We start from the raw sequence: 24,885 nt of genomic DNA, 5'->3' as shown, positions 1-24,885 counted from the left end.
ACTGTGAGCTCATTGATGGCAGGGGCTGGGTTTTGGGGGGGGGTGGAGACATCCTTTTTTCCCAAGTGTTTGCCACAAAGTCAGGAACTTAGTAGATGCTTAATAGATGCTTGTTTGACTCACTAATTTTTCATTGCTTTTGGAAACCTTCCAACAGAGATTGATTTAATGGACTAATTAAAACCTGTTCAGAAATGTTTAAATGACAGAATGATATTTCATATAATCTGCAGACCTTTCTTGGTTTATCTTGGTAATTCATGTTATTATATTGATATATTGATCCAGTTTTTATTCTGTCTCCTGCACTCACATTCCCCAGTTAAGAAGTCATGCAGTACTTTATAATTATTCTCTGTATTTTCAGAGGAACTTGTTCTTTCTGTCTATGAAATGGATAGTTGCTATGCCAATATCAGGTGGGGATCCAGAAAAATTTTTACAGGCTATGACATTGGCTGGAACAAATAAGAAATTCACTAGGGATAAGTATAAGGTCTTACTTTGGGATTCAAAATATCACCTTGACAGAGTCCTAAGTGAGAGATTGTGTGGTTAGACAACAGTTATATGAAAGAGATCTGAGTGCTTTAGTAGACTTCAGTTTGAATGAGTCAGCAGTGTGAAATGACAGGCATAAAAGCCAATATAATCTTGAACTATGTTGAAAGCTATAACTTCCAAGAATGATAGATTGCTGCACTCTGCCCTGTGTTCTGTTTTGATAACCTTATTTTAGGAAGGCTATTGGTAAATTTTAGCACCTCCATAGGAAAGCGACAAGGATGATGAAAGGTCTGGAGTTCATACCATGTGAGAACTGATTGAAAGAACTGAGGATCTTTAGCTTGAACATGACCAGGGTTGGGGTGGGGGTGGGGGGGTGGCATGTATCTGACAGGATTAAAATTGCTCTAGGTTCCCATTGGATCAGAACTGGGAATAGTTGGTAGAAGTAGCAAAACAACAAAGCGTGATGTTAAAAAAACTACTAACAATTAGAGCTATTTCAAAGTAGAATTGATTGCTTTGGTACATGGTGGGTTTTCCTTCATTAATAGTCTTTAAGTAAAGGCTAGACCATCATCATCATGATCATCATGACTAGCATTTATATGTTGCCTACTATATGTCAGGCACTGTGCTAGGCTTTGCAAATATTATCTCATTTGATCTTTACAACAACCTTGGGAGGGAGGTGGTAACCCCATATTACAGTTGAGAAAACTAACCCCCAAAAATGCTGAAGAAAGTGACACTTTAAAAAAATAGACTAACCCAAATGGCAAAAGAGATCCAAAAAGTTATTGAGAAGAATGCCCTGAAAAGCAGAATTTGGCCAGATGGAAAAGGAAGTTCAAAGTTCACTGAAGAAAATAATTCCTGAAAGATTAGAATGGAGCAGATGGAAGCCAATGACGTTATGAAAAATTAAGAAATTATAAAACAAAACCAAAGGAATGAAAAAATAGAAGACAGTGTGAAACATCTCATTGGAAAAACAACTGACCTGGAAAATAGATGTAGGAGACACAGTTTAAAAATTACTGAATGACCTGAAAGCCATGATCTAAAAAAAAGAGCCTAGACGTAATCTTTCAAGAAATTTTCAAGGAAAACTGCCCGAATATTCTAGAACCAGAGAGTAAAATAGATATTGAAAGAAGCTACCAATTGCCTCCTGAAAGACATCCCAAAAAGAAAACTCCTAGGAATATTGTAGGTCAAGGAGAAAATATTGCAAGCAGCCAGAAAGAAACAATTCAAGTATTGTGGAAATACAGTTGAGAAAACTAAGACAAACAGGTTAAGTGACTTGCCTACAGTCATAAAGCTAAGTATTTGAGGTCAGATTTGAACCCAGGTCTTTTTCACCCTCTAGCTGCATGTAGACACTTGGCTCATCTGGCAGGAAATGGAAGCCAGGGAGAATATAGTAGACTTCTATATCTCTAGATTTGTTAGTGAGAACAATGATGCTGGTTGGTGTTTCTTCATTAGTTGCAATAGGCTCGTAACCTTTTTATGTCTCTGTATTTTAGGGTACTCTGGCACAGGCAGTAAAGAAAGGAGAATGGATTTTACTGGATGAGATTAACCTGGCAGCCCCAGAAACATTAGAATGCCTGAGTGGTTTACTGGAAGGATGCTCTGGGTCACTGGTTTTGATGGATCGAGGAGACACAGGTAACATGTTATTGCTGGTGCCTTTATATTCTGCCAGGCTTGTTGGTTACCAAAGAAAATGATTCTTGTGGTCACAAATACAAGATGAGGCTTCATTCATTGAGTGAATTTTTTTTGACTGCCTGTTCCATAGCCATTTTTGCTATATCCTCTCTGTGGTAAATAGTTACCTTGATGAATCATTTTTCCTCTCTGACATTCAAATTTTCTTATCCTCAAACGAGGGACTTGGATTATATTGTCTACAGGGCCAGCTCTGCATCCTGTGCTTCTAAGATGTTTTGTTGAACAACTATTGGAGTCTTGACATAGGATTCCTGCACACGGAAGGTCTTATTTGAGGATATAAGAGGTGGACATCTGACAAGTTAAATGCTAAAAGAGTGAATAATGTTATTAGTTAAAATAATAATTTATTCAATGCTTTTAATAATTAGTTACAGGCACTGGCTTGGAGGTGCCAGAGGCAGTATTTGAATACATGCCACATGAGGGCTATGGATAATAATTATTGTGGTAGGTGAAAGGAACCAGAATCTCACTGGCCAGGCTAGGCCAGACTGAGAGTTAGGAAACATTTAGATGGGACTGGAAAATGCTTGGAACCAAGTGACATTGACACAGTGGCCATCATGATCCACTCGAAGCTGATTGAAGTTGTCATAAGAACTGATACATACTTCTTTTTCCCATCTTAGAACCACTCACACGACACCCTGACTTCCGTCTGTTTGCCTGCATGAATCCAGCTACTGATGTGGGGAAAAAAAACCTGCCTCAGGGAATAAGAAACAGGTAGGGAATGTTGCCTGACTGGGGCCAAGAATACTTTTTAGAAAAAAAACCCTGCTTTTCAGAAGCCAAACCCTGGATTTGGTTGGGTTTAGATCCCACTTTAAGACACTTACTAGTCGTGTATCCTTGCTGTGCCTCAGTTTCCCTCATTTATAAAATGAGGGGGCTGTACTCTGCTTTTAAGGTCTCTTCTGTGACCCTGTGAAAGGCAGAAAGTTGCCTGCACTGCCATGTATTGGCCACTGTGGTTATTGCTTTTACATAACTTTTTATTTGTTTCTAGGAATAACTCATTTCTGGGTACATACTACCACAGAAAATTATTGTAGGGATAATTAGTTTCCAATTTTGAATATTTTATTTCTGTGAAGTACTTGGGATTTTTATAAACCAGCACGTGCCTGCGCCTGTGCATATACGCATGTATATATATTTGTTCGTTAAAGCCACTCACTGCTCTTCTTTTGATTTACGCGATCATGTTTCTCCCCACTTTCAAATTTCAAAACAAATTTCAGAATTTTCAAATTTCAAAACACAGAGGAGGTTAAATTTCCTTTGACTCAAGAAGATGCATATGTGTATGTTTCTTTCTTTTGCTCATCTTCTGTGTCCTGCACTGTTAGCTTTTGGAGGTCTTCATGATTAGGCAAATGGGGTAATAAATAGACTTCTTCCTTGTTCTTTATTTATTTAATATTTTCTGTCATAAGAATTGGCTCACTCAGAGTAGGCCCTGGGATAGAGAGGATAGTAGATCTATTTGGCTTTGATAGAGGTCATGCTCTGTAAATTTAGGCTGTTGATCTATCTACATGAGACCTTTTAAGTCATTAATGGTTTTCCCTGTAGAATGTTAGCAATGTGCAGACTTTTTTTTTCTTGCAAGGCACGATTTAGAGATCAGTTTCAAAACTTTTTATTGTTTTTTGATGACAATAGTAATTAGTGCAGTTATTAACATCTTGTTCACTAAAGAATGAGATCTAGTAGTGCCAAATCTCAAATAAGATTGCAGCAGTAATTGTCAAAATAATTTGACAGTTGATTTAGAAATAGATGCATCAGTGAAACTGCTTAGGTACACAACATACGGAGTCAAACACAGTAACTTAGTAGTTGATAACCCAGGTAAAAAGTCACTCTTCTACAAAAACTGTTAGGAAAAGTGGAAAACATTCTGGCAGAAGCTAGTTCTAGACCAATATCTCACATCCTTTCTCACATCCTATAAATTTCAAGGGGGTGACTTAGACATAAAGGATAACATGACAAATAAATTTGTGTAGCAGGGGAGAAATGAACCTTTCAGATCTATGGATAAAGGAAGAATTCGTAACAGATGAGATAGTATCACTTAAGGTAAAGTGGACAATTTTGATTGTGTAAGATTAAAATTTATTTTTGCAGAAACAAAACTGACATAGGTAAAATGAGAAGAAGAGCAGGTAAATGGGGAGAAAATCTTTTCAGTAAGTTTCTTTGATAAAAGTCTTTAAGGTAAACTAATTTAGATTCACAAGAATAAATGGGAGTTGAAGGTGAATTTTCATGGAGTGAAAAAAATATTTTAATTAAAAAATCAGTTTTTTTAAGTAATATTACTACTTACATTGGTTTCAAGTGGATTTCACATAATTTTCATGTCTAAAATCAGAGGTATCTGAAAGGGAAAAATATTTGCACAGTCTGAAAAAGTTGCAATAAGTGATGCTGCAGCTTTATCCAAGTCACATTTTGGAAGGAAATATAGCCTCTATTTAAACTTAATATAGTATATTTTCTAAGTTAAAACATTAATAAATTTTTTTTTGTTTGAAAAGTTAGTGATTTCTTCTCGTTTAGTAGCAAATAGATTTTACAAAAAACAATTTTAGAGAGGTCTTACCTCAGGAAATTAAGATGCTTTATTCTAAATAAATAATAACTTTTAATTTGTTTTCTAGGTTGACTGAACTTTATGTAGAAGAATTGGAGAGTAAAGAAGATTTACAAATTCTTATTGTGGATTATCTGAAAGGATTGAATGTAAACAAAAACATAGTTCAAGGAATTATCAAGTAGGTTCTAGTGTGACTAGAAATACTTTCTAACAGAAAATTACAGTCATTATACAGTACACTTGACTCTTGATCTGAGAAGATTATTGCAGAGATAGCTAATTTTTAATTTTGAATATTTTAACCTTTTGTAAAGTACTTCGGTTTTTTGTAAGCCAGTATGTACATGTGCCTGCGTGTGCGCGCACACACACATATTCATGGGTATGCATAAACAATTATTAGTTATAATTATGGTTTGAGTCTAGATTTATGCAAGTAAGTTCTGATCTTTTTGTTTACAGTTTGACTAACAGGATTGGCTGTGTTATAGAGGCATGTTTTATTATAGTAAGCACATTAAGAATTGACAAGGGTATTTCTAGAGGATCATATAATTGTACTGTCAATGTTTTAATCAGATTTTTTTTCTCCCAAACTTTGAGTTTGTGGGTGTGTTTATGCATATGTGTGGAAGGTTTCCCTAAACACTTCCCCATTTCCCCCAGCATTCCTCATAGAATTGAACCATTTACATGGTCTTTTCTTTCCTGTTGAATATTTACTTCTGGAGGGCAGAGTGTTTGTTTCATTTTTGTATCTGCATTTAGTACCTAATTTTGTTTTTGAATCACACCTATGATTTCATTAGTATAGGGAATTCCCAGTGAGAAAATTACCTCTATCAATGCAAACTTGTCACCTTCTCAGCAGTTTATAGTTTGAGAGAATTGACCAAGGCACTGAGACGTTGAATGACTTGCCTAGAATCTTGCAGCCATTGTGTTCAGAGGTGGTACCTGAATCCAGATCTTTCTGACTCCAAAGCTAGCTCTTTATCCCTGTACTATGTGCTGCCTCTCACAACTTGTGCATAGTAAGAACTTAATACATGTTTGCTGAATTGAAAATGTGTAGTGGTACTTGTAGATATGATGCCTGAGTCCTGTCCTTGACTATTACCGGCTAGGGTTGGGACATGAAGTCTTTTACTTTCCTTGCCTCTCATCTCTAAAAGACCAGACAAAAATTGAAAGGTAGTTGTGGTGGGGATGGTAGCAGTAATAGTAATAGTACTAATAGTACTAAGAACAACAGTTGTGGTATTTTAAAAAATGTTTTACTGTTTGATAGTACTATTTAATGGATAGCAGACATAGTGGTACATTTCCTAGGTGAAAATTGCATTTAAATAGAAGAAAAACAATCTGTATCAGTAGAATAGCTAGTGCTCGCATAATTCTAACCACTTATTTAACCCTTTTTTGTAGCTTTTACATAGCTGTGCGAAAGGAATCTGTGAACAGATTGGTGGATGGGACAGGCCACAGACCTCATTACAGCCTTCGTACCCTCTGCAGAGCACTGAGATTTGCTGCTTCCAATCCTTGTCACAACATCCAGCGCTCCTTGTATGAGGTGAGATGGGCTTTTACAACTACTGCCCGTCTTTATGGAAGAGAGATAGTTGTGAAAATTATTTAGAGAGTTAAGTAGGAAGAGTGTATTTTTAAAAATACTGAGTAATGCAACACAAGAGTTATTTACCTAAAAAGAACATCAAATCCATATGTAAAAGCATGAATTCTATTTATAGTTTTAAGAAATGATGTGTGTCTAAATTTTATGAAAATGGTGTCTCATTTGCTTGAGTCTCTTTAGATTTTGTATGTACATTATTTGATTTTGTTAATTATCTTCTATATTGATAACATCAGTTCTTGTATGTTATTCTGATTCTTTCTGTGCCTTGGACTGGGTGTAAAGGTGCTTCGAGAGAGAAGAATGTGTGTGTGTGTATACACACATCTATATATACAGAATATAGTAATTTACCTGTATTTTTCCATTTTGTCAAAATTTCCCAAAATGTCCCTGATTTAAGAAACCAATTGAGAATTTCTTCTTACCACCTTACTCCTTTACTATATTTTAAATACTTATGTAGAAGCAGTGTGGGCTTTGCAGCTTGAGTAAAGAGACAGAATTTTATGTGGTTAGTCATTGATTCAGTCTGACTCTTAATATTTTTTTTGCTTAGCCAAGATATTTCTTTATTTCTCATATATACAAGGGAAGAAATGGACCACAGGCATGTTAACAAGTGTTACTGTCAAGTTCTTCGCTGATCTGAGAAAAGAGGTGCTCAGTTTTTTAGCCTTTGGGGTAACAAAAATCCCATGAGGGCATTATCTAAGATAAGTTAGTGAAGATATACAAATATGGGAGATTAAGGAAGTATAAAACGTACCTAACTCTGAAGGAACAGATAAAACAATAAAGCGTAATTGATGATAGTAAGTTAACTCAAGCAAGTTATATAAGTACTCTCATTGTTCTACTTGAAGGTAGTAGCAGGCTGCCTGTGGGAACAGACGTAGTTCTTGAGGTTAGCAATATCCATTCTGCCCATAGCCTTTTGCAGTAATGCTAGGCTTTTGTACCCGTGAGTTTGCTTTGAATTTTTATTGCTCATTACCTAAAGATAAATGACCTGTACCTGCAAAATAGTGGTTAGTATTTTGTAGTAGTATTGTCAAAGACAAAATAAATGTTTTTTTGTTCTTTTTTTAAGGGCTTTTGCTTGGGTTTCCTTACACAACTTGACAGGGCATCGCACCCTTTAGTTCAGAAACTCATTTGTCAACATGTTATATCCAGCAACGTCAAAAGTCTCCTTAAACAGGTATGTTCATTTTGGCAGGTTAGACTTATATTAGAGATGTTTTCATATCAGAGTTTCAAATCAGTTTAGTGTGAATGAGTTGGACAAATGAAAAGCCATATTAAAATCTTGAATCCTTTCAACTATTTGGCTTTCACTCATTGATGTATCTACTGTATGCCAAGCACTGTGCTATTTGTAAGAATCTGCATTAAGCATAGAATTGGGAGATGCTGAATAAAACTTGGGTATTACAAAAGGACTGACATCGTTGTAGTATGTATGTTCTTTGAGGATAGAAATAGTGTTTTGTTTTCTAAATCTTGGTGTCTACCCCTACATTCCCTTCAGTCTACTACCATGATTTTTACGTTTTTGGAGGGAGGAAGGGAAGGAGGCAGGAATGAGATTTCATTGGTACAGGGCACTCCTTTCAGTGAGGAATCCCATACCAACAGCACAGATTGGCATTCTCTCACAATATATAGTCTTAGAAAATTGCCTGGCTAACTGAGAGATTAAGTGATTTACCCAAGGCCACATAGCCAGTATATATTAGAGGAGGCACTTGAATGTAGGTTTTCCTGACTGAAATCGACTGTTTACTGCTCCAGCTCTGCATGGCTGACTCTCTGCACATAGTAGGTTTTTAGTACAAATTCGTTAAAATGAATTACTGGTTGATGAATATTCCAATTACTAGCACTTGGAGTCTTTGTAAGTTTGAAAGGAAGGACTAATAGATTTATTCTTTCAATTATTGATGAAATCTTGTTAAAAAATCCATTTTCTGTAATTTAGTTACAGTATTTTTTGTGGTTTGTGATGGTTAATTAAAAGGCTGTTCTTCATCTTCTGTCATTTCTCTTGAGTGTTAAATTCAATGGAGGTAGCCACATGGTGCAAAGGATAGTGAACTGGCCTTGGACTTCAGAAGAGCTGTGCTCATTTCTGGCATCTGATGACTGGGTGACCTGGGACAGTTGACATTGGGTACCTCTCCCAAACTTAAAGTAGGAGAGCAGACTATTTTGTGCTGATAATTTGAATTCCTTCTTGCTGGTCTAATATATAAGAAGTGCTGTAGCCAGCAGTTGTTGGGCCTGAAATCTTGGGTGTCTGAGAGCTAATGCTTTCAGATAGGGCCTTTCAGTCTCTGTAACCTTTATTCACACTATGCCTTGATGAGGGTCTCCTAAAATCTAAAATTTATTCAGCAGTGTGCTGGAGCCATTTGGAATCTAAGCTGATTTTTAAAATTTTTCATTGGCACACTCTACAATGTTGTACCTTTATTACTTGGAAGAAATTTGGCAGGCGCATTTCACTGTTGTAAATATCAGAAGGAACTGGACTTCTACAGAAGTTTCCTTTTTTTTTTCCTGTCTTGATCTGTCCTTTCTTGAAAGCAAGTAAGAATGGATTTCTCATTGTGTGTGATTTTTTTTAATGTATATGTTTCAGCCCATTCCGGAACCCAAGGGAGGTCGGCTTATCCAGATTGAAGGATACTGGATTTCAGTGGGAGAAAAGGAGCCCACAATAGATGAAACATACATACTCACTCCTTCTGTTAAACTTAACCTGAGAGATATTGTCAGAGTCGTCTCTGCAGGGTATGGTGTTTCTTTTTCTTCTTTCTTATATGTTGTTTCAATAACTGTATGCTTTGACAATCAAAATTTAATATACTTAGGATAATTTCTTACAATTTTTTTTATGTCATGTACTCTTTCTGCTATATTTCCTGCCTCCACCCCCAGCCCACTGAGAAGGCAAGAAATCTGATACTCATTATATATATAAAGTGATATAAAACATATTTCCTTATTGGCTATATTGTCCTTCCTCCCCTAGTCCCACACCCCTCCTTTTGCCTCCCCCCTAAAAAAAAGAAAAAGCAAGAAAAATAAGGGAAGAAAAAAAATATGCTTCAGTTTGCATTTTTGAGTCCACCAGTTTTCTCTCTGGAGGTGGATAACATTTTACATCATGAGTCCTACTGACTTAGTAACTCTGATCATTATAATGATCCACCAGAAGTCCTTTGGAATTCTGGTGGATCATTATAATGATCAGAGTTACTAAGTCAGTTGATTATCTTTATAATATTTCACTGTGTAGATTGTTCTTCTGGTTCTATTCACTTTGCACCAGTTCATACAAATCTTTCCAGATTTTTCTGAAGCCATCCTCTTCATCATTTCTTATAACACAATAGTATTACATCACATTGATATACTATAAGTTATTCACCCATTCCATAGTTGAGGGACATCCCTTCATTTTCCATTTCTTTGTTACCGTCAAAAGAGCTATTATAAATATTTTTTGTACATATGGTATTCAGTAAAAATTTAAGTAAAATATCAAAATTCAACGTGTTTGAATTTTTACTGAGTAGAGAAAAAAGGATTCCAGTGTGACTTCTACCAGAGTCTTCTTCTAGTGCCTCATTGTGATAAACATGGAGTTGGTTCCTAGTTTTTGAAAACTTTGCTAGTAAGAGCACAAGTCTCTGATAGGTTCTATGAAACTGGAAAACACAGATATCTGAGGACCAAGCCTAACCAAGTGTGGAGAGGCATGTCACTCAGTATTGAGTCAGAGTTAGAGCTGCAAGAGACCTTAGAAGTCATCCAGTTTTACAGATGAAGAAAGAAAGGATCAGGGAAATTAAGTGACTTGCCCAGGATCAAATAAGTATGAAGGCTCAGACTTGAGATTTGATTCCAGAAACTTTTGACTCAAAGCCACTGCTGTCTTCAGTCTATTATATCAGGAAGGTTCAACAATTAAGTTGAACTTTAGTAAAATACTAAGTTTATTTGCTCTATGTTGTCTACTTCTGATCTCTTCCATGTCTGCATCAAACTTGGTTGTCATTGTTGGTTTTACAAAGTAGACATGGTCAGTGTGGTGTATGCAGGGTGTTCCAGAAATCTCTTTAGTGTGTAGTCCTTAATGATTAAAGCTTAGAACTGCACTAAGACTTTTGAAACATGATGTACATATACTTTTGGTAAATTTTTTTTCCCATTCCCATTTGTAATTTTTCTGTGCTGTCATAGATAGTGTTCTGGATACTTTCACATGTTGCATGCAACTTCTGTTTCCAGTCATCAGGGCAAGTTGTGGTCAGGGCTTTTTCTATGAAAATTTTTGTATAGATTGGTCTTTTCTCCCTTTTACTAAGCATTCTTAGGTTATATCCATAGCAGTGGAAAAGCTAGGTCAAAAATTATGTTCCATCAACAATTTAGTTTTACAGGGGTGGGGAACCCCTCCACATCGTCAAATCCTACCCTTCGAGTGAATCCAAAGTTCACAGAACAAATCCTAAAATGATTTGTTCGGTAAAGTTTGGATTCACTTAAAGGGCCATACTTGAACACCTGGAAAGCCACCTGTGGCCTCAAGGCTGAAAGTTCCCCACCCTGAAGTAGAACAAGACAGTACAGTATGGAAGAGATTCTGACTTTTTAATGGTAAAGGTCCTAGGTTCAAGTCCTGGCCCGGCCTGTTACCTAAGGGAAATTACCCTGACCTCTCTGGGCCTCATCTTCTGCACTCCCAAAATGAGATGGAGATGTTCCTCAGAGTTTTTCAACTTTAAATCTGTGATCTGGTTTGGTCTGGTTTCCCCACAGCCCTTCCTCCATTGAATTTTATCCACAAATATTTTTGACAATTTCAGTATAATTTATCATAGTTAAAATTTTTTTTTCAGATTTAGTTAAGAATTTTAACAGTTTTCCAAGTAGTTATTGGGAGATTGATATTTCTTTTAAAAATTTTGTTGTTGAGCCATTTTTCTTCCATTGAGAAATAAATATTTTTGCCTTAATTATTTTAAGGTTTTTATTTGTTGCTTTCAAAACTCTAGCTATTAGATTTTTATCAGATATATTTAATGCAAAATTTTTTTTCTGCTTAATGTCTCTTTATTTGAGGATTATTTCTTTTTGTAGTAAAACTCATTTTTTTATTATCTATTTTATTTCCTATAATTTATTTCCTTCGTTTCATATTTTAAAAATTCTCCTCATGCTTGAACTGTACTTTTCCCTAATTTTTACTTATTTTTCCTTTACTCATTGATCTAGTTGGAATTGATTTTAGATTAATGTGAGATACATACATAAGCTTATCTTTTTTGCCATGACACCTATTTTTTCAGTGTTTATTGTTTTGTTGTTCAGTGTTTAATAATCCTTGGATTTGTTACTAATCTTCTGTTTGCACCAATTAAGCTTTATTTTTCTAAGTTTGTCATTCTGTTTCAGTGGACTGTTTTTCTGTACGTATTTCTTCTTCTTCCCCTTCCCCTCCCTTTCTTCCTATCCTTATCCCTATTCCTGTCCCTAATTGTCTTGGTGACTATTTTCTTTCTTTTTTGAATAAGATTTTGGATGCTAATTGTTTTTAAAGCTTGAGATGAATTTCCAACAAAGATAAAGCTCAGCCAGCTCTAGTATAAGTCTTAGCACTGGAATAAAACAGTCTAAATCAAGCCTTTTGCCCTAAAACCAAATTGTATGGAAGGAATACCAGTATCCACATTTCTGTCTGTATCAGCTTGTTCTGAGTGAAGGAATATTATTAGTAAATGTTCATTAGTAAATGTTCCCTGGCAACACACTTAGTCCACCTTGTCTCCATGGTCAGTTCTTTCAGCTCCATCGTCTTAGGCACGTTTCCTTTAATCTAGTCATTATAAAAAGACAAAACCCTCTAACCCTTTGGTATTCACCTTGGAACAAGAAAAGAAAATTAAAGAATTTTTCCAGATCTGAGTTGTAGTGTAGGTTGTCAGCATCTCTAATTACTATGCATTGTCTTTAAAGAATAAATCCTATTTTATTCTCCACCATGTGACAATTTGTTTAAGAAATAAAAGCGTGTTTAGTTCATCCATATGAACATTTTTTCATTCAGCAAATCCTTAGCCTTGCCAGAGGTCTTAAATTCCCAGGGTTTAACAGCTAGGTTTAACAGCTTGTTTAGCATAAAGGAAATCAAATCATAAGTGTGTTTGGGCAAGGAAAATAGTTGTAAATTTGTCCCCTTTAATTAATTAATTTATTCTAAGTAATTCTTTTTTATTTTTCTTGTTTGAATGATTCATCTTTTTAAGAACCTACCCAGTGCTGATTCAGGGAGAGACATCTGTTGGTAAAACTAGCCTAATTCGATGGCTGGCTGCTGCAAGTGGGAATCATTGTGTTCGGATTAATAACCATGAACATACAGATATTCAGGAGTATATTGGTTGCTATACATCAGATGCCTCAGGGAAGCTGGTATTTAAAGAAGGTAGGGTCTTCAGTTACATGTGTTATTGACATCCTTAACTCACTAAGCCTGCATGTAGTGTGATGTGGTCATTGCTGAATATAAAAATTTATAAAAGAGTTCTTTTTGCAGTACCTTTCCATGAATTTTAAGGGGATCTATCTAGGAGGCCTAGGGGACTCATCCATCCTTTGTCTAGTTAATTCAGTGAGCATTTATTAGCTACCCTCTATATGCTAGGCATTATACTAGACAGTAGAGATATAATTGGGAACCAAAACAGGCTTGCCCTCAAGGTGTTTATATCCCATTGGACCCTATTAGCCATTACTGTGGTATAGGGGTCCGAACTGTGTCATTGCTACTTGACAACTTAATTTCAAAAGGCATTGTGTTTGACTCTCTTATTCCCAGATGTAAGTGGGCGGGGAGAAAGGGGAGAAAGTTCCTGCAATTGAATGATTTAAATGGTTTAAGATGACAAGGTTAAGAAATGTTGAGGATGAAGCATTTTTTATACAGTTTACTGTATAAAAGTGACTGTTTTCTTGGCATAATAAAAACCATTTCCCTATTTGTCAAAGACTTATTTTTTTTTGTAACACAGCTGTCCTCAAGGAGTACTTTATTTTAAAACTACCAGTGTAGCAAATTAATAAATATCTACTTTAGCCTTTTTTTTTTTTTTGCAACATTTTATGTTAAAATAATGAGAAATGTCTTAGAAAATTATTATTTCCATCTTTTTCCTCTCAAGGTGTCCTTATTGATGCTATGAAAAAAGGCTACTGGATTATTTTAGATGAATTGAATTTGGCTCCCACAGATGTGCTGGAAGCATTGAACAGGCTTTTGGATGATAACCGGGAATTACTGATAACAGAGACTCAAGAGGTTGTCAAAGCACATCCTCGATTCATGCTTTTTGCAACCCAGAACCCTCCTGGCCTGTATGGGGGCCGAAAGGTTTGTAAAGCTCGTCCTCTATGGTTTCTGGTGATGATTTCATTCTATGAGTATTCTCTTTCTAGATTGAATTGTTTCTTTTTTTAACTCTAAAGAATAGGGAGGGTTTCCTCCTTCTTATTCTTCCTGTCCTTGTTATGAGTAGACTGTTGCTTAGAAGATTAGATGGGCAGAATTTAACTTTTTTCTTCACGCTGCTCTCCGTATTTTCTAGGTGCTCTCTCGAGCCTTCCGCAATCGTTTTGTAGAGTTGCATTTTGATGAGCTGCCTAGCACTGAGCTGGAAACAATATTGCATAAACGCTGCAGTTTGCCACCTTCTTATTGCAATAAGTTGGTTAAGGTCATGCAGGATCTACAGGTATTGAATTTAATTTTTTTTAACCATAATCATCTTTCAGTGAACTCCCAAATTCCCTGCTATTGATCATTGATTCAGATCCCAGTCCTTAAACTTACTACCTGTATAACCTTGGGGATGTCATTTAATTTCTCTGGGCCTCAATTTTCTCATGTTTAAAATGAAGGTATTGGACTAGATGACCTCTGAGGTACCATGCATCTTTAAATCTGTTGTCCAATAACATTTGCAACATTGATTCCCCATAATTTCCTACATCTCTATGGAGAGCAGGGAAATGATTATTTGTAATATATTGAAAAGTTTGTTTGAAAGTCTTTCTCAGACTTTCCCAGGTTTCACATCAGAATGTATTTCAGACTGGATAAAAGTAATAATTTGTTAGATAGGCAAAAAGCATTTGTTAAATGCTTACTATGTGCCAAGTATTGTGTTAAATAGCTGGTGATACAGTAAAAAAGAAAGAGAGTCGTTGTCCTAAATAGAACCTGTTTTCGTGTTTATGTTTCATAAATGGGAACTTAAAAGGGAGGGATTGAAGAAAGAAGTGAGAGGGCATATAGGGCTGAAGCCTGGAAAGTCAGAAGCACAGCTAGGAGGGTTGGCCCCACTCCCAAATGGAAGAAGCAGCAGGAGGAAATCACCTCTAGAAAGGGGCTGGTATAGCAGAGAGATGTTCCAGAGTGGAAAGGCCAAAGGGGCCAATGAATGTTTCAGGGCAAGGAGGTTCTAGGGTAAGACTGTAGCTGAGTTGTGGTGCTGGAGTAAGAAGCACTTCCAGGAAGACAATGAAGGTTGTTCGTTTGCCTGGAGTTCTAACTTGCTTTTTTAAACCTGTGTTAGAACATACTCTAGGTACTTTAAAGATCTTTGCTCTTCGGTTTTTTTTTTAATGTTTATTTATTTATTTTTAGTTTTCAGCATTCATTTCCACAAAGTTTTGAGTTGCAAATTTTCTCCCTGTCTCTCCCCACCACCCACCCCATAATGCCTTACATTCTGATTACCCCTTCCCTCAATGAGCCCTCCCTTCTATCTCACCCCTCCCTTCCCTTATCTCCATCTTCTCTCTTTTCTTGTAGGGCAAGATAGATTTCTATATCCCATTACCTGTATTTCTTATTTCCCAGTTGCATGCAAAAACAGTTCTCAACATTCATTTCTAATACTTTGAATTCCAACTTCTCTTCCTTCTTCCTTCCACACCCATCCCCACGGAGAAGGCAAGCAATTCAATATAGGCTATATATGTGTAGTTTTGCCAAAGACTTCCATAATAGTCATGTTGTGTAGGACTAACTATATTTCCCTCCATCCTATCCTGCCCCCTATTTTTTCTCTTCTCTCTTTTGTCCTTGTTCCTCCCCAAGAGTGTCGACTTCTGATTTTACTCCCTTCTCCCATGTGCCGTCCCTTTTGCCATCCCCCCCACTCTGCTTATCAATAACCCTTCTCTCCTACTTTCCTATAGTGTAAGATAGATTTTCATACCAAATTGAGTGTTAGTTTCTCCTTAAGCCAAATGTAAAGAGAGTAAGCCTCACTTTTTTCCTCTCACCTTCTCCCTTCTCTCTTTCATTGAAAGAGCTTTTTCTTGCCTCTTTTTTGAGTGATAATTTGCCCCATTTGCCCCTTTCTCCTCCCAATATATTCCTCTCTCACCCCTTAATTTTATTTTTTTAGGTATCATCCCTTCTTATTCAACTCACCCTGTGCTCTCTCTGTCTGTGTGTGTGCGCGTGTGCGTGTGATACCCAAATATTGAGAAAAGTTTCAAGAGTTACAAATATTGTCTTTCCATGTGGGAATATAAACAGTTCAACTTTAGAAAGTCCTTTATGATTTCTCTTTCCTGTTTACCTTTTCTTTTGATTCTTGTATTTGAAAGTCAAATTTTCTGTTCAGTTCTGGTTTTTTCATCAAGAATGCGTGAAAGTCCTCTATATCATTGAATGACCATTTTTTTCCTGGAAGTGTTATACTCAGTTTTACTGGGTAGGTGATTCTTGGTTTTAATCCCAGTTCCTTTGACTTCTGGAATATCATATTCTAAGCCCTCTGATCCCTTAATGTAGAAGCTGCTAGATCTTGTGTTATCCTGATTGTATTTCCACAATACTTGAATTGTTTCTTTCTAGCTGCTTGCAATATTTTCTCCTTGACCTGCGAACTCTGAAATCTGGCCACAATGTTCCTAGGAGTTTCTCTTTTTGGGTCTCCTTCAGGAAGTGATTGGTGGAGTCTTTCAATATTTATTTTGCCCTCTGACTCTAGAATATCAGGGCAGTTTTCCTTGATAGTTTCATGAAAGATGCTGTCTAGACTCTTTTTTTGATCAAGGCTTTCAGGTAGTCCCATAATTTTTAAATTGTCTCCTGGGTCTATTTTCCAGGTCAGTTGTTTTTCCCATGAGATATTTCACATTATCTTCCATTTTTTCATTCTTTTGGTTTTGTTTTGTAATTTCTTGGTTTCTCATAAAGTCATTTTCTTCCATCTGCTCCATTCTAATGTTTAAAGAACTATTTTCTTCAGTGAGCTTTTGGACCTCTTTTTCTGTTTGGCTAATTCTGCTTTTTAAAGCATTCTTCTCCTCATTGGATTTTTGGACCTCTTTTGCCAATTGAGTTAGCCTATTTTTAAAGGCTGTTTTCTTCAGCATTTTTTTGGGTCTCCTGCTCTTCAGTTTTTGAGTTTATATGTGTACTTTTGTATGTTACTAAAAACGTATTCTCATTAAATAAAGTATCACTTCAGAAAACTTTCTGATCATTATCATTGGGATTCCACACTTCTCAGTATTGTTTGATTAGCCTCTGATTCTAAATTTGTAGGATGTGGTTTGAAAATGCATAGTGACCCAGAGTGGTAAAAAATGAATTTGCATTTTCTGATTTTTCATTGAACTTTGCTTGGCGGAATGAGTTTTTGTTAAAAGTTTTGCAGTCTTGGGGGATTTTTACCTGTTCATCTTAAAAATTATATGTATGTAGTTCTATGAATTTGGTATTTAATACTTCTTTTATTTGGTTACTTTGCTAGTCCTATCGTAGAGGGTCTTCCTTGTTTGCTGGAAAGCAAGGCTTCATCACTCTTCGGGATCTTTTCCGATGGGCTGAGCGGTACAAATCAGTTGAGCAGGTAGAGAAGGAGTATGACTGGCTTCAGCATTTAGCAAATGATGGTATGCTTTTGTTGTCTTTCTTAAAGTTGGGTAGATACCTGTTCATTTTATTTTTAGTTTTATTTTTCTTAAGTTTTTCTTTTTTATAAAACAACATAATGTATAAATAGAGTCAATTGACCTTGATAAGTAACTTCATATTCATGTTAACTTAAATACATAATATGCAATAACAATTTTTCAATTATTCCCTCATAAGTCTTCATGAGAATTTATTCTTTGTTCATTCTCATTCACTTCTCCTCTTACATAGTGGTAGCTATTGTACACTTAATTCTTTGGATTTAATTTTTTTTGCATTATTTTGTAAGGTTTCTTTTCAACCTCTATTCTTTATCCTTGTGAGTGTTAATTGCATTATAGTTATGGCAGTACATTAATATTGATGCTATGTTTTGGATTAAATAAACAATGCTTTACATTTTGAAAAGGAATCAGGAAGACTTGCAGTTGAATTCCACTGAAGATCTAAGTGATTCATCTAGTGTTTCACAATTATTAAGTTGTGTTATTGGTAAAATTTTTAAATGATGGTAATTGGTAAAATGATGGGGTTGTACTTGGCTTCTCTAGTCCATCTCTTAAGCTGAGATTGCGTGAAGCTTGAGTGGAGGATGTAAAGTTAGGCGACTGAAGCATTTGCTTAGTCTTACTGTAACATTTCTTCTGGTTTTATTTCCAGGTTTTATGCTTTTGGCTGGCCGAGTTAGGAAGCAGGAGGAAGTAGATGTTATACAGGAAGTATTGAGCAAACATTTCAAAAAGAAATGTTGTCCGCAGTCCCTTTTCTCAGAAGAAAGGGTCCAAAAATTGCTGGGTAAGTTGAGAGGTAATGCTAGAGAACATATCTTGAGTTGTCAAGAGATAAAACTGCTGCAAATTAATCTCTTTTTGATTTTGTAGGCAAATTTTCTGCTCAGTTATCCACGTTAAAGTCCAAATTCAGTCACATTGTGTGGACTGAAGATATGAGGAGGTTGGCTGTTCTGACAGGAAGGGCATTAGAGTTTGGAGAACCTGTCCTACTTGTGGGAGATACTGGGTAAAAGTCTATGATTCTTTGAAAACAGATATAGCAAGGTTTGAGATAATAATGGTATATCATTGGATCACCTCTGCAGAGTTCTGAGTAATCAGAATTTATTTATTTGAAATTATCCTTTGTATTTTGTTGAATGACAGATAGCATGGCATAATGGATAGAGGGCTAGAATTGAATCCAGAAAGTATGGATTCAAGACCTGTCTCTGACACATACTGGCTGTATTATGTTGAACAAGTCACTTAGCTTTTGAGTGCCCTGGGTACCTCCCTAAGACTCTGTCAGTCTCAGAGCAGTTGACAACCTGCATTAGTTAGGAGGAGTTTCTTTTACCTGTACCAGTTCCCTATGCCAGTGAAATTACTGGTCTGTATTTCTTATGGTACTTGACTCCCTTTCCTATTTTTTTAATAAGCAAGTAAATTACCCACTAATTTTATTTAGATTCTCCCTCCTTCTCATTCTTTTATGAAACAGAAAACTTCACTTTTGACATAACTAAGGAATTGATTTCTTTTAATTATGTAATTGATAAGTGTCTTTTGAATTTTTTTTTTTTGATCATAAGATTCATGGTAGGAATATGTGGAGAAGAGCCAAAGACTTGACCTCGTTTTCCTCAAAGTTTTTAGGGTACTGGATGTTTTTTTCCCCCATTTTTTAGAGGTCAGTAAGAACAGTAGAAAAAAGACACTTTAATTAATGAAGAAGCTTCTTTTGTGAGGAAAGGGAAAAAAAAGGCCACCATAACAGTGCAACTGGTGTGGTGGGAACATCTCATCTGTTGCTTCAGTGTTGCTTCTACCTGATGCTTATTTCAAGAAATGGCCAATTAGTGACTGTTACTTTAAGGAATCTTCCTGAGCCTGAGGTTTCAATGGGTGTTGGTTAGAGACATGGAGAGGCAGCATGGAATGGTCTTGAGGTCAGGAAGATAGACCTTAGGGTTCAGGTGCTTCCTCTGATGCAGGCTGGCTATGTGATACTAAGCAAGTCACTTGACCCCTGTTCTCTAGAGCAGAGATATCAAACATACCTTGTCTTCACTCTTCTGAATGTGGCCTGAATCATGTTAAAATATAATTGGGAAATAATTAACAAAAATAAGTAAAAATACAGCCAAACATAGATAACGTTGTTTTCTAAGTTCATATGTGACTCACAGGATCCTCATGTGGTCTTTCTTTTTTGTTTTTGTTTTTGTTTTTTTTGGCAATGCAGTCAGGGTTAATTGATTTGCCCAGATTCACACAGCTAATCAATATCAAGTGTCTGAGGCCAGACTTGAACTCAGGTCCTCTTGACTCCAGGGTTGGTGCTCTAGCCACTGTGCTGCCTAGCTACTCCAGTGGCCTTTGTTTCTTTTTGAATTTGCCCCTGCTTTTAGTTTCTCTATACCCTAGTGTAGAGAATTCTCTTAAAGTTGAAGATAAGATTCCTACCTCCACTGGTGGAAGAGTTACCTCACCTGGGAGTTCCCTATGTCCATGAAATTATAGTGTGCTTCCTGTCCCTGTCCCTATTGTGAGTATACATTATCTGTTTTTAACCTTCTGTTTCATTGTGATAGGTGTGGGAAAACGACTATCTGCCAAATTTTTGCAGCATTGGCAAATCAGAAATTGTATTCAGTCAACTGCCACTTGCACATGGAGACATCTGATTTCCTGGGAGGTCTCCGACCAGTCAGACAGAGGTCAAAGGAGGTTTGTTCCATAGCATTAAGTGTCTGAGTCATCTTTGTTCAGTCTGGAGTTTCCTGATTCCAGATGCCATATTGACCAAGAACTATGTCCCAGGGATGCTATAACCTGTGCCATTTGCAGGGGGCTTCAAGGGCAGCTTGCGCTTCTAACTCTTGTTCCAGATTTTTCCACTTTCTTTGTAATATAGTTAGCATCTCATTGCTTCAATCAGGCATGTATTTTTTATCGATCACTAAGCACTGATCACTCTTTATGCGCCTAGACACCCTCTGTTTAGACTCTGGTCTTACAAAGACAAATAAATACAGTCTTTACCTTCAAGAAGCTTACATTTTGTTTAAAATTGTGTATGTGTCAGTGTGTATATATATATATGTTTGTGTATTTGTTCTCATGAAGTCATAGATCTTTTTAATTTTTCTTCTTTTTTATCTCCTAGGAGGAATTGGACCACTCCAGACTTTTTGAATGGAATGATGGGCCCCTCGTTTTGGCAATGAAGGAGGATGGCTTTTTTCTTTTAGATGAAATTTCACTAGCTGATGATTCAGTCTTGGAAAGACTTAACAGGTATGTGTCAGGAGTAATAACAACACTGACAATAACCTGACATTTACGTAGCTTTTGAAGGTTTGCAAATAATTTTTAAAAATTTTATTTTCTAATGAACAAGTATCTTTTTTTTCCCTTTCCCTCCTACACATCCCCTTAGGCGGGTGGAAACAAAAGGAAAATAAAACCTTTGATATAAATAAACATAGTCAAAACAAATTCCATTATTGCTCATATCCCAAAAATTTATGTGTAATTATACACCGAGTCTATCACCTCTCTATCAGAGAAGTGAGAACACGTGCTTTACCCATTGGAATTGTGGGTAGTTATTGTGTTGTTCAAGTTCTGAAGTCTTTTGAAGTTGTTTGTTTTTATAGTGTTGTTATTATATGAAGCATTTTGCGTAGAAATTCTCATTTGATACTTGCAGTGTCTCCGTGACAAAGGCAATACAGAGGTTTATTATTCCATTTTGAAGGAACTGGGAGTAAGGGAAGCTAAGTGATTAGCCCATAATAAATAAGGTAGTAGGGACAAAAGTGTTTGATTCTAAATGTCATAACTTCCAAGCCTATCAGTCTTTTGCTACAGGGTGGCATCCTCTCAATTTAACTAGATATAGAAGAGAATTTGCGTTAAGATTTACTCACTCTGGAAATTTTCAAGGGTAGCTGATTTTTTTCTGCAAGATTGATATGCATGGTATAAGTCATTAAGGAAAGGGAAGTTTGGGAAAATAAGGAAACGGTAAATAAATCTTGAGTAATTCTTCTGGAGCTGAATTTTTACTGTGGAACTCATCCATGCTTTGAGGAAGAACTGGGAATATAGATAGATATTAGAGCTGAAAGGTCCGCTAGGAGATCTGTTCTAAATCCATACCCCTACATTGCTAAAGCATTGTTGTTTACAAGTATATAGAATCGTGTATTCAGAATTATAGATTTAGAGCTGTAAGTCATCTAGTCCATCCCCCTCAATTTACAGATGAGAGAGCTCTTGGGACTGGCCAGACTTCATCCTGAGGTCGCACAGGTATACATGACAGAATTAAGGGTTTCAGCCTGTGAATTTAGACTCCAAATGCAGTGCTCTTTTCTCTACTTCATTGCCTGGAGTAGCAAGAGTTAAACTGTGAAATGGAACATGTGTAGGGTGTTTCCTACCTCTGCCTTCCACCAGATGGCCTAATTAAAAGGATTTTTGAGGAAGTACATCATCATTGGGTCATAGTATACCTTCAGCTTAAAGCATAGGCCTTGAGCACTACACTTTGCTCTCTGGCTTTCTTTGTGATTCAGAACACTTCTTTTTAATGAACAGTAGCTTAAATGGGGAGTTGAGTAAAAGAGACTGTTTTCTTTTTTCCTGCTCAGGAAGCTATGCCCTTATGAGGGCATTGTGACAAGCTTTATTGTTTGAATCTGGAATGATGCTTATTTTAAATCTGAAATCAGGTAAAGCATTGATAGGGTACACAAGAGTTCTCTCATTTTCCCTCTTGCCTATTATTTTGCCGTTTAGTGTCCTTGAAGTGGAAAAGACCCTGGTATTGGCTGAAAAAGGTAGTCCAGAGGAAGACAATAGTGAAGTGGAACTGCTGACTGCTGGGAAAAAATTCCGTATCTTAGCAACCATGAACCCTGGAGGTGATTTTGGGAAAAAGGAGGTAAATTTCATGTCTCTTGTAGAATAATTTGCTTTGGTTACAAACAGATATTTGTTTAAAAATATTTTTTTTAATTATAAGCTTGGAAATACTATTTAAAAAAAAATCAAATAATGTACCCAAAGGCAAACTCTTTGTTCAGATCTGTAGCCTTTACCAAAACAAAATGAAATAAATTAACAATTAAGAAAACAATGCCAAGTATTTTGTTCTGTTTCTTTTCTAGGCCTGCCAGTTTTGACTGTTTACCTTCCTTAATTTTCTTTTCTGTCTTTTGAAAAATATGTTTTATATTTATCTGTATGTATAATTAATAAATTAATTACTTACACTTACTTTAAAAATACATGTCTAATAACTTATTAATGTGGGTACTAATCCGCTGATTTTACTCTGTGGATGTTACCATATTTCCATGTAGGAATCATAATAAAAACTTTTAAACAGCATAATAATATTCTATACCTAATGTACCATAACGTATTCAGATATTCTACAGTTGTTTGATGTATGTAAGTTTCTAATTTTCTCAGAAACTCTTCCTTGATGTCACAAATTTCCATTTTATGGTTTATGAACATGTAGTTGGTCTTTTAGTTACAAAGCATGACTAACATTGAAATTAACAGAAAAAAATGGACTTGTTTGAACTGGAGACATGGAGTTGGGGAGACAAATAGATTGCATTTCAGAGAAATGATTTCTGAGGTGGCCTATGTAGCTTTAAAATCCCAGCAAATGAACCATTTTTAAAAAGCAGATTATCTTCTCTTTGTTCCTCTGTTTGCTTTGTTATTGAATATAGCATCAAAAATATACTTTAATCTTGCAATTTGAACAAATCTGTTCCCTTTCCCATAATTGTATGCATCTTTTGAGTAAGGTTAATAGGAATTTATGGGGTATTTTCCTCAGTTCCAAATTAACTTAACTTTTGATTAACTTAGTTTATCCAGTTAGGAGTTTGCCATGCCTGAAACTGTCAGAGTTAGTCAAACTTTACTGTCTCATGGAAGAGTCAGTTTGGTTTTTAAAAAATATTCAAGTGACACCTGGATTTTGTTAGTTTTAAATTATTAAAAGGGCTTTAGGATATCGATGAACGGTTCTAAGGAAGAGAAATGGTGATCCTGAGTGAAGGTAATTAAGATTCCATGAGGCCCTGTGAAATGAGTAAAAGTGAATGTGATTTTTTTTGTCATTTTCTTTAATGGCAATATAGAAAATAAGCACACAAACCCCATAAAGCCAAAACTGAGCTGAAAGAAAAACTCCATGGAGAGTGGACTACAAAAGAAATAAATAGCAGGATGCTAAGGATGGATTTGCAATATGGCCCTTGTATTGAAGTGGCCTGTTTGTAGCTTCTCTTGCCACAGAAATTAGAAATATCAAAGGATCTCTTTGTGACAGTGTGTGTGATCTTCTTGACCATAACGAACATGTGCCTTATGACACGACACGCAGTCTTCTCTTCATTGGGAAATGGCTTTGTATTTTCCTAAATGTCCATTCCTCGCATGAAAGTTGATGAACTAAGGTTATAGTTGCGGCTTATTTCCCTTGTTCTAATTCATCTAAGCTATAAGGAATGGAATGTGTGGGCAGAAATATTTTCGATTTCTTCTACTAGACAAAAATATGCTTTTAGGATTGTGATTTAGTGTTGTCTTCATAGACTTTAATTGGTTTTGGTGGTGTTCTCGGTTTGCATGGCATCCTGCCCAAGGGGTTAGGATCACTGGACTCAGAAGCAGTGTGTATTTAATATTCTAACCATTTACTAAGTAATTTACTTTTGTGATTTTGGAACACTGATAGGGGGGACTGTGCCAGTTGGAGATTCAAAAGCACTTCCAAGGTCAGAAAAGGAAAAGTATTTCTTTACTAAAATGGTAGCTAATAAATTCATACTGGTTTTTCCCCACTTCTTGCAGCTATCTCCTGCTTTGCGTAACAGATTTACTGAGATATGGTGCCCTCAAAGTAAGAGCCGCAAAGATTTAATTCAGATTGTCAAGCGCAGTGTTCATCCAGGATTATCTCTGGGTAAAGTAGAGCATCAAGGTAAGAGACGGGGAAACAGATACACAGAGTTGTGTTTCAGAGGGAAAGAGTATAAGAAAATGGAGGCAGGCATGGATTTCAGTTGAGTTGGCTAATAATCCTTTGCTACCATATCCCATCCCACTGTTTTTCATAGTATCTCCTTCACCAGGATGCTTAAATTTCAGCTTCTTCAAGAAAGAAGTTAAGTTTTAGTGTCATTGTCTCATATTTGTACTTCTGTGACTGCTATCTTAAGACGTAAGTTTTTGTTAGAATGTGGTGGCAGAGAAATAACAACACATTTAATAAGAATTTGTTTAAAGGGCAGCTATGTACCTGTGCTGTGGTATGTGCTCTGGTTACAGAGATGTA

The 24,885-nt window shown here is 36.1% G+C and overlaps 1 protein-coding gene across 1 annotated transcript in view; it reads left to right on the top strand.

Moving 5' to 3' along the window:
• Nucleotides 1-24,885, top strand: part of MDN1 (midasin AAA ATPase 1) — a 178,814-nt gene that overhangs the window by 56,182 nt on the left and 97,747 nt on the right. Inside the window, exons 18-33 of the mRNA XM_072642816.1 lie at nucleotides 2,043-2,187; nucleotides 2,886-2,982; nucleotides 4,929-5,042; nucleotides 6,293-6,440; nucleotides 7,597-7,707; nucleotides 9,151-9,302; nucleotides 12,824-13,002; nucleotides 13,739-13,947; nucleotides 14,162-14,308; nucleotides 17,351-17,492; nucleotides 18,175-18,309; nucleotides 18,396-18,534; nucleotides 20,105-20,240; nucleotides 20,680-20,810; nucleotides 22,320-22,464; nucleotides 24,402-24,531. Coding sequence (XP_072498917.1) covers nucleotides 2,043-2,187; nucleotides 2,886-2,982; nucleotides 4,929-5,042; nucleotides 6,293-6,440; nucleotides 7,597-7,707; nucleotides 9,151-9,302; nucleotides 12,824-13,002; nucleotides 13,739-13,947; nucleotides 14,162-14,308; nucleotides 17,351-17,492; nucleotides 18,175-18,309; nucleotides 18,396-18,534; nucleotides 20,105-20,240; nucleotides 20,680-20,810; nucleotides 22,320-22,464; nucleotides 24,402-24,531 — 2,260 coding nt within the window. The remainder of the gene's footprint in view (nucleotides 1-2,042; nucleotides 2,188-2,885; nucleotides 2,983-4,928; nucleotides 5,043-6,292; nucleotides 6,441-7,596; nucleotides 7,708-9,150; nucleotides 9,303-12,823; nucleotides 13,003-13,738; nucleotides 13,948-14,161; nucleotides 14,309-17,350; nucleotides 17,493-18,174; nucleotides 18,310-18,395; nucleotides 18,535-20,104; nucleotides 20,241-20,679; nucleotides 20,811-22,319; nucleotides 22,465-24,401; nucleotides 24,532-24,885) is intronic.

Source organism: Notamacropus eugenii, chromosome 2 (genome assembly GCF_028372415.1).
Source record: "Notamacropus eugenii isolate mMacEug1 chromosome 2, mMacEug1.pri_v2, whole genome shotgun sequence".
Classification (NCBI taxonomy): domain Eukaryota; kingdom Metazoa; phylum Chordata; class Mammalia; order Diprotodontia; family Macropodidae; genus Notamacropus; species Notamacropus eugenii.
The sequence above is the reverse complement of the archived record's forward strand: the minus strand, read 5'-3'. Positions and strand labels throughout refer to the sequence as shown.